Genomic DNA, 10,278 nt, shown 5'->3' with positions numbered 1-10,278 from the left:
CTGGACAGCATTTAACAACAAAATTAATAAAAATAAAAATTTGCTTTTGAATGTATGCATTTGATTGGTGGTGGTGGTTATGTGCCGTGGAGTTGGTTCTGACTCATAGGGACGCTGCATAGGGTTTCCGAGGCTGTAAATCTTTACAGGAGCAGAAAGCCTCATCTTTCTCCTGCAGGATAGCTGGTAGTTTCGAATTACTGACCTTGAGGTTCGCAGCCTGATTTGTAACCATTACGCTACCGGAGCTCCTTATGCATTTGGAAATAGCTTTTTTATAAGCTTAAAAAACTCTACAGATGTTATCTAATTTTGCTTCATGAAAGCCTATTATTGAAGGCAATAAACTAGGTTATTATGACAAGTAAAGGAGCCATGATCTAGTGTTATAGACTGAACTGTATCCTCCAACAGATGTTGATGCCCTAAGCCTGGACCTGTGGACCTGAACTCATTTGGAAATAAGGGGTTTCTTTTGTTATGTTAATGAGGACATCTCATATGCATGTGGAAATTAGACAATGAATAAGAAACACCGCAGAGGAATTGAAGCATTTGAGTTATGGTGTTGGAAGAGAATATTAAAAATACCATGGACCTCCCAAAGAACAAACCTATCTGTGTTGGAAGAAGTACAGCCAGAGAGCTCCTTAGAAGCCAGGATGGTCAGACTTTGGACATGTTATCAGGAGGTACCAGTCCCTGGAGAGGGTCATCATAGTTGGTAAAGTGAATGGTCAGCGAAAAAGAGGAAGACCTCTAATGAGATGGATTGGCACAGTGGACTCAGCAATGGGCTCAATTGTAGCAATGACTCTGAGGCTGGTACCGAACCAGGCAGTGTTTCGTTCAGTTGTGTGTCAGGTCATTATGGCATGGTACCAACTCAACGGCACCTAACAACAACAACAACAAAATAAAGGTTTACCAAAGTAGGGAGGGTCCTAAACCTTCTGAGTGGGGAGAAAGATACTATGTGAGGACCTGTCATATATCAGATACTATGAGAGCAGTCCAGAAAAGGAAGCAACACAGTTGAGACCCTGCTTTAGATTTGTAACTTTCAGAACTATGAGCTAATACATTTCTATTCTTTAAAGCCACCCACATGGGGCATATTTTGTTAGAGCAGTACTAGGCAACTAAGGAGAATACTAGACTCGCAGCTATAAGGCGCTATGGCCAAGTTTTTTATTTGTTTGCTTTTATTGGCTCTTCTAGCTTGGAGTGGGAGTCCTGGTGTGATACTTCAGGATAATGCACTTGACTGCAAGGTCCGTTTGAGCTGAAACGTTGGTGGTTCAAACCCACCAGTCGCTCCTCAGAAACTCTATACAGGGTAGAGCATTATAGTTAGATCTTGTCATTCAATGTAACATCTGGAGAGGACATCCCCCTCTTGCCCTGCAAATCATAAGATGGATGGATTTACAGCCTTAAAGGGAGACTTTCCACAGGAAAACCATGTGAAATACCACCGTGTAAATACTCCTGACAAATTACATGGTGAATATTTATCATTATGCCAGTAAACAATCAGTCTTTCTTTTAAAAGGTAACAGCAAGTAAGCAGAGTCTATCTTTTTACGGGAATAATAACTTTGATTACCTATGCACTACCACTGTAGAGGAGTCGTGGTATGGTGCTGTGAGTTAACACGCTGTTCTACAAAGTCGGTTTGAACCGTAAGATCGGTGGTTCAAGCTCACCATCTAAACAATCTACAGGGTCGCTATAGATCGAAACCGACTCAATGGCACACAACAACAACCACCACCACTGGGGAAGCACAGTGTTAAGCTTTTATTGTCATTCTCTTGGTCATCTCAGGTAAAACATTCTCCCTGTTTGCAGATTCAAAGGAGGTGAAATGATTTGCTTAAGATTACAGAGCTGTTGTTGTTGTTAAGTGCCGTCAAGTCGGTTCCGACCCATAGCGACCCTGAACAGGGTTACCGAGGCTGTAAATCTTTACGGGAGCAGAAAGCCTCATCTTTCTCCTATGGAGCAGCTGGTAGTTTTGAACTGCTGACCTTGTAGTTCACAGTCTGATTCATAACCACTACGAGGGAGTCCCAAAATTAGGATATAAATCCAAATCTCCCTGAGTCATTATAAATATATATAATGTTTACTCCTCCCTCCCCCCGACAAATAATTTGAAATGTTAGTCTTTTCTTAGAATGTGCTCTTTCATTCATCATAAGTATCAAGACATCACTATATTGGTTTAATGGACATTAAAGAAACAACTAAATCCCAAGTCTAACAACCTCATATGAACCACTTCCACCCACCCATTCACCACCGCCACCATGTGCCCACACCGCAGTTTCACAGTTTCCACCCTTCCTGGGAAAACAGGTCTTTTTGGCACCTGAGGGATAAATAGGGCAGGTCCATCAGTGTCTTTAAGCTACTTGCATTTTGTTTCTTTTAGTAACTGGTTACCAGCAACAGAAAGCCTTTTCTAGAATCATCCAACAAAGAGCCATGAGTTCACTGTGCTCAGTTGGTTTGCTTTACCTGAATTGCTCTAGGTGTGGCCTTTTTGCATCTATTCCATGGGTGTCTCTTGTTTTGTTGTAGTTTTCCACACCAACAGCATGAAAGTATAGTCAGTCACAGTTAAGCCAATGGGAAAACCCTAAATTTCAAACACTAGATATCTTCCGTTCACTTCTGGGATGGAGTGAAGTTGTGGTATTGAGTTAAAAAATTGTCAGAAATTCCCAGAGAATTTGAGATATGAGAATAGTGAGAGTATTGAGAACCATGATTTGTTGTAAGAGTCCTGGGTTCAATAAGCATTGTGTCCGATTCAAAACCACCTAAAGATGGTTCTCTGAAAACACACAGAAGACTAAAAGAATCAGCATCTGTTGATGACTGAATAGTGTAACTACACAAAGAAAACATTTGGAGTCATTTTGTCTCTAAAGGGTGGCTCTTGGCTCATGTGAGCAATGGTACATTTCTCTGAGATCATTTTTGTTTGATCCTGAAAATATGACATATTCATGTTCTATTGCTGTGTAACAAATTTATCCAAACTTAGTGGCTCAAAACAACAGTCAATCAAGGTGTTGGCTCAACTAGAGGCTCAGCTAGGGAAGAATCCAGTTCCAAGTTTCTTCAGTTTATTGGCAGAATGTATATTTTATTGTGGTTCTGGAATTGGTAGCAGCTTGCTTTTTCAAAGGCAGCAACAGAGTGTGTCTGCAGCCTCAAGTCTCTCATCTTTAAATCCTCTAAGGGCTTGCTTGATTAGGTCAGACCCATGCAAAATAATCTCCCTTTTGATAACTCAAAGGCAACTGATTAGAGCCATTAGTTACATCTGCAAACCCCCCCTTCAGCATGGCCATAGAATGTAATAATCATAGGTGTGATATACTATCACCTGTGTCCTTTTCTAGAGGTTAGCAGCAAGTCACAGGTCCTGGAAAGGAGCAGGCAAAGTTATAGGTATCAGGAGGTGGAGATCATGGAGGCCACTTTAAGGTGTGTCTATCACAGATGGTATGTCTCTCCTAAAATTCCTTGAATCACATTATCATGAACATTTGGAGAGTTCATACATATAGCCTTGGTCTGGGCTGATGAGCCCTGGATTAATTGTTTTTTGCTACATAACCAACAGCCACAGAACCTAAGTAGCATTGTTGTTGTTAGGTGTCATTGAGTTGGTACCAACTCATAGTGACCCTATGCACAACAGAACAAAACACTGCTCAATCATGGGCCAACCTCACAGTTGTTGCCACACTTGAGCCCATTGATGCTGCCACTTGGCCAATCCATCTCACTGGGGGTCTTCTTCTTTTTCTCTGACCCTCCACCCTACCAAACATGATATCCCTCTCCAGTGACTGGTCTCTCCTGACAAAATTTCCGAAATATGAGAGACAAAGTTTGGCCATCCTGGCCTCCAAGTAGCATATTACCAGCAAGTACTCTGGTACTGTAGTGGTTACGAATCCGGCTGCTAATCTCACCGTCAGCAATTCGAAACTACCAGCTGTTCCACAGGAGAAAGATTAGACTTTCTGCTCCCATAAAGATTTACAGCCTCGGAAACCCTATGCAGTGTCACTATGAGTCAGAGCCGACTCCACGTACGTAACAACAACAACAACAACATGTTTATTATGAGTTCATCTGGAGTTAGCTGGGGGTCAGCTAGGAGTCCTGATGGTCTTGAGTAAACTCATTCACAATTGGGTTGATGACGAGTGTAACTGAGGCCACTGGCCTCCCTCAGCCTCCTGGAGACTAGCTCAGCATGTTCTCCTGGTAACTGTGGAGGTGAAAGTGGAATGGCCAATCCAATTGCACTTTTCAGCCTTCTATCTATGACATATTATGGCATGTTCGCTATCATGCCATTGTCCAGAGCAAGTCCCCTGGTCGAGCCCAGAGTCCAAGTGGAAGGGCACATAGAGTGGCATTGCAAAGGGCATGAATAATAGGAAGGTTAAGGAATTGGGAGCACATTAGAAATGATACTGGAGATCGCATGATAGACTTTTGCAAGACCAATGACTTCTTCATTGCAAATACCTCTTTAAAACAAAATAAAAGATGACAATACACATGGACCTCACCAGATGGAACACACAGAAATCAAATTGACTACATCTGTGGGAAGAGACAGTGGAAAAGCTCCATATCATCAGTCAAAACAAGGCTAGGGCAGATTGTGGAACAGATCATCAATTGCTCATATGCAAGTTCAGGCTGAAGCTGAAGAAAATTAAAACAAGTCCACAAGAAGCCAAATATGACCTTGAACATATCCCACCTGAGTTTAGAGATCATCTCAAGAATAGATTTGATGAATTAGACACTAACGACCAAAGACCAGAAGAGTCATGGTATGACATGAAGAACATCATACAAAGGAAGAAAACAAAAGATCATTAAGAAGACAAGAAAGAAGGAAAAAACAAAATGAATTCCACAAGAGACTCTGAAACTTGCTCTCCAGTGTAGAGATGCTAAAGCAAATGGAAGAAATGAAGATGTAAAAGAACTGGACAGAAAATTTCAATGGGCAGTTTGAGAAGACAAAGTCAAATATTATAATGAAATGTGCTAAGATCTGGAGTTAGAAAACCAAAAGGGAAGAACATGCTCAGCATTTCTCAAGCTGTGGGAACTGAAGAAAAAATTCAAGCTTCGACTTGCAACATTGAAGGAGTCTCTGGGCAAGATATTGAATGATGCAGAAAGTATCAAAAGAAGACAGAGGAATATACACAGTCAATGTACCAAAAAGAAATGGTCAATGTTTAACCATTTCAGGAGGTAGTATATAATCAAGAGCCAATGATACTGAAGGAAGAATTCCAAGGTACACTACACTGAAGGTATTGGTAAAGAACAAGGCTCTTGGAATTGATGGAATACAAATAGAAATCCTTCAACAAACTGATGTGGCACTGGAGGCACTCACTAACCTATGGCCCGTTCCAAAGAGAAGTGACTCAATGGAATGCAGACATCATCAGACAATATCATTAATATCACATTCAAGTAAAATTTGCTAAAGATGATTAAAAAATGGCTGCAACAGTACATTGACAGGGTACTGCCAAAGGTTCTAGCTGGATTCAGAAAATTATGTGGAATGATGGATATCATTGCTGATGTCAGATGGATCTTGGCTGAAATCAGAGAATACCAGAGAGATGCTTACCTGTGTTTTACTGACTATGTAAAGGCTTTCAGTTCTGTGGATCATGACAAGCTATGGACAACATTGCGGAGAATGACTATTCTGAAACACTTAATTGTGCTTATGAGGAACCTGCACATAGACCAAGAGGTTGTTGTTCAAATAGAACAAGGGAACACAGAACGATTCAATATTTGAAAAGGTGTGTGCCAGGGTTGTAGTCTTTCACCATATCTATTCAATGTATATGTGAACAAATATTTGAGAAGTCGGAGCGTATAAAGAAAAATGTGGTATCAGAATTGGAGGAAGACTCAGTAACAACCTGCGATATGCAGATGATACAACTTTGCTAGCTGGAAGTGAAGAGAACTTAAAAATACTGATGAAAATCAAAGACCACAACCTTTAGTATGGGTTGCCCCTCAGTGTAAAGAAAACAAAACATCCTCACCACTGGGCCAATAAACAACATCCATATAAATGGAGGAAAGATTGAAGTTGTCAAAGAGTTCATTTTTCCCAGATCAACCATCAACACTTATGGAAGCAGCAGTCATGAAATTAAACAATGTATTGCATTAGGCAAATTTGCTGCACAAGACTTCTTTAAAGTATTCTAGAGCAAAGATGCAGTTTGAGGACTAAGGTGAGCCTGATCCAAGCCGTGGTATTTTCAATAATCTTATATGCATGTGAAAGTTGGGCAACGAATAAAGACCGTTGAAGAATTGATACATTTGAGTTATGGTATTGAAGGAGGTTGTTAAAAGTACCATGGGTCTCCAAAAGAACAAACAAGGCGCGCTGCCCTGCTGTCTGGCCCGGCCGACTCACCCGCGGAGCTACAGACCTGGGAACGAGAGCCCAGCCTTGTTGCTCGCCATGTCTGGCTCTCCTAGCGTCGCCGCTATGAAAAAAGTGGTTCAGCAGCTCCGGCTGGAGGCCGGACTCAACCGTGTGAAGGTTTCCCAGGCAGCTGCTGATTTGAAACAATTCTGTCTGCAGAATGCTCAACATGACCCCTTGCTGACTGGAGTATCATCAAGTACAAATCCCTTTAGACCCCAGAAAGTATGTTCATTTTTGTAGTAAGACGAATCTTTCAAAGGTTCCCTAAACCACTTTCCATGAACCAGTGAATATTCAAATGAGAGCTAAATTTTGAAGCCTGTATAAAAACTTATCTCTAAACACATGTGCCATACTATACAAATTTCTACTTTTGTCAATCCTTAACATCTACCTCTCTGAATTTTCATGAATTTCTATTTCACAAGGGTAACTTTTATATACACTGGCATCTGCATATCATAAAAGACTTAGTATTAAAAAAAAAAAAAAAAAAAACACAAACAAATCTGTGTTGGAAGAAGTACAGCCAGAATGCTCCTTAGAAGCCAGCATGGTGAGACTTTGCCTCTCATGCCGTGGACATATTATCAGGAGGGGCCAATCCCTGGAGAAAGACATCATGCTTGCTAAAGTAGAGAGTCAGGGAAAAAGAGAAAGACTCCCCAACAAGATAGATTTGTACAGTAGCAGCAGCAGTAAGTGTCGCAACAACTGTGAGGTTGGCAAAGGACTGGGCAGTGTTTGGTTCTGTTGTGCATAAGGTCTCTATGACTGGGATGGCACTTTAGAACAACAAGTTTTATAGTATAGTGGCTTGTGGGTTAGTGTTCTACATTATGGTCTAGCTATTTCGAATGTAATCAGGTGCGCGCTATTTGCTTGCCTTGCTTTAAGTTGGGTTTCTAATGACATTCTGCACCCGATCATTCTTTGCTGACATGAGGAGGTGGTGGCAGCCTGTGCATTGTGGGATGATTAGACACACCCTGGCCTCTACCCACTAGATGCCAGTAGCACACCTGACCCAGCTGTGACAACAAAATTTCTTCTGACATTTCCAAGTGTCCCCTGGGGGACATGATCGCCTTTGTTAGGGGGTGACTATATACTACTGCATTAATGAATTAACATAGAAAGTAGTACTTCCTATGTTGGCTTTCTAGTGAAGTATAATCAAGGTTTGATTATATACAAGCTTTTGTTGTTAAGTGCCTTGGAGTCGGTTCTGACTCACAGTGACCCAGTATAGGGTGCCAAGGAACGGCTCGTGAGGTTGAACTGCTAACCTTGCAGTTCAAATTGACCTTGGGGTCCAGTGCTTATCCTACAGCACCACACCAGTCCACATTAAATTCTTAGTCTATGTATCGACGCATCATGGGTGGCTACAGTGGCGCTAGCATGCACCTTTAATAAGTACCTGCCTCTCACGCGCCAGGAGCATCTGGAATACCGCCTGTCTGGTGTAAAGGTGTTGCTTTCACTTTTTAGTGGTCGGGTCACTAGCAGTCAAGAAACTTATGGAAAGTCTCCATTTTGGATTCTTAGTATCCCCTCTGAAGATATTGCCAGGAACTTAATGAAACAGACAATGTATGCCAAAAATAAACTATAAACCACTGAAGTTCTCGGTGTAGCCTTCTAAATTCCATCCTCCACTTTCCTTCAAAGGATAGTTTCTTAAAGTGTTTTTATTTGTTAATAAGGTTTGATTATTAATAGTAAGATATTTTCTTTTATATTGATAATAAAATATTTTACTTCATCATAGTATATGCATCAAAGAGCAGGGAAATATAAACTCATACAGCTAGAAAATCATATTTAAAGTCATATTTAACCTCTCCAAAGGGCAATTTGGCAATGCCAACCAAAATTTAAAACACAAATGATATCTGACCTAGCAATTCTACCTCAAGGCGTTATGGGACAGATATAATTCCCCACATAAGGAAGGAGAGCTCTTCAAGGTTTATAATAGCAAAATATTAGAAATAAGCTAAGTATCAACTAAAATCAGTTAAAAAAACAAAAGTACATTTTCACTTAGGAACAGCCATTTTTCTGCCTTGCTAATTAATTCGAAATAAAATTTCACTTGTAAGCATCACGTGCCTAAGAATTATATATACCATGGAAGCCCAAATGGTTAATGCATGCAGCGATTTGAATCCCCCCAGAGGTACTTCAGAAGAAAGGCCTGGCGATTTACTTCCAAAAAACTCCGTTATTGAAAACCCTTTGGAGCACAGTTCTACTCTGCCACACATGACCTCGCCATGCGTTTGAATGGACTTCACAGCAATTGGAGCTGTGTGTACTGGTAGGAAAGTATAGAATAGCTAAGAGAGTAAAGGTTTATAAAATCAAAGCACATTCAGTTGCTATGGATTTACTCAAAACATCTCTTTGTTGCCAGTGACTGCTGCTTTATACTTTTACATAGTATATCTTTCTTGGCTAAAGAAATTTCAATAAGCTTCCATGAAAGGCTGTTTCTTCTGGTCCTGTGTGATTTGCTCAACTCAACTGAAACAACCCCGTGGTGTGGGGAGTACTTCTTCAGAAATCATCTTTATGGCCAGCTGCTGCTGCTATTAATAGTCATGAAATTGTCTCTGATGCTTCTGTGTTTCAGTTAAGACGTGGGATTTTTATCAGCTAGAGGTCAGTTAGGAGCCCTGGTGCATGGTGGTTACAGCGCTTGGTTGCTAACTTAAAGGTTGGTGTTTTGAACCAACCAGCTGCTCTGCTCTCGCCAAGGTTGTTGTTGTGAGGTGCTGTCCAGTCAGTTTCAACTCACAGCGACCTTAAGCGCAACAGAAGGAAACACTGCCCAGTCCTGTGCCAACCTTACAATCATTGCTACGCTTAAGTCCACTATGCTGCTACTGGGCCAATCCAACTCCTTTGGGGGGCAGGGGGAGTCTTCCTCTTTTTTGCTGACTCTCCACTTTACCAAGCATGATGTCTTTCACCAGGGACTGGTCCCTCCTGATAATATGTCTGAAGTATGAGAGGCAAAGGCTCACCATTCTAGTTTCTAAGGAGCTGTACTTCTTCCAATACAGATTTGTTTGTTCTTTTGGCGACCCATGGTACTTTTAATATTCTCCTCCAGTACCACAACTCAAATGCATCAGTTCTTCTACGGTCTTCTTTATTCCTTGTCCAACTTTCACATGCATATGAGATTATAGAAAAAATACCATGGCTTGGGTCAGGCACACCTTATTCCTCAAACTTACATGTTTGCTCTTGAACATTGACATCTTGGTCCTCCAACACTTTGAAGAGGTCTTGTGAAACAAATTGACCTAATGCAATGCGTCATGTGATTTCTTGACTGCTGCTTCCATAAGTGTTGACGGTTGATCTGAGCAAAATGAAGTCTTGGATAACTTCAATCTTTTCCCAATTTATATGGATGTTACTTAATGGTCCAGTGGTGAGGATTTTTGTTTTCTTTACATTGAGGTGCAATCCACACCAAAGGCTGTGGTCTTTGATCTTCAACAGTAATCATTTTTCAATCCTCTTTGCTTTCAGTAAGCTTTCTTCCTGTATAATATCCATGATGTCATCCCACAACTCTTCTGGTCTTCGTTTATTAGTATCTAATTCATCAAATCTGTTCTTGAGATGATCTCTAAATTCAGGGTGAATATGTTCAAGGTCATATTTTGGCTCTCATTGGCTTGTTTTGATTTTCTTCAGCTTCAGTCTGAACTTGCGTATAAGC

At 40.9% G+C, this 10,278-nt stretch overlaps 2 protein-coding genes across 3 annotated transcripts in view; one reads left to right on the top strand and one right to left on the bottom strand.

The window, feature by feature from the left end:
* MID1 (midline 1 (Opitz/BBB syndrome)) overlaps positions 1-10,278 on the bottom strand; it is a 225,943-nt gene that overhangs the window by 16,758 nt on the left and 198,907 nt on the right. The window lies entirely within an intron of this gene.
* On the top strand, positions 6,490-7,014 carry LOC102816942 (guanine nucleotide-binding protein G(I)/G(S)/G(O) subunit gamma-5-like). Its single transcript, XM_006835639.1, has one exon. The coding sequence runs from the start codon at positions 6,567-6,569 to the stop codon at positions 6,771-6,773; it is 207 nt and encodes a 68-aa protein (XP_006835702.1). The 5' UTR covers positions 6,490-6,566; the 3' UTR covers positions 6,774-7,014.

This window comes from Chrysochloris asiatica, unplaced genomic scaffold, assembly GCF_000296735.1.
Source record: "Chrysochloris asiatica unplaced genomic scaffold, ChrAsi1.0 scaffold00018, whole genome shotgun sequence".
Lineage (NCBI taxonomy): Eukaryota > Metazoa > Chordata > Mammalia > Afrosoricida > Chrysochloridae > Chrysochloris > Chrysochloris asiatica.
The sequence above is the reverse complement of the archived record's forward strand: the minus strand, read 5'-3'. Positions and strand labels throughout refer to the sequence as shown.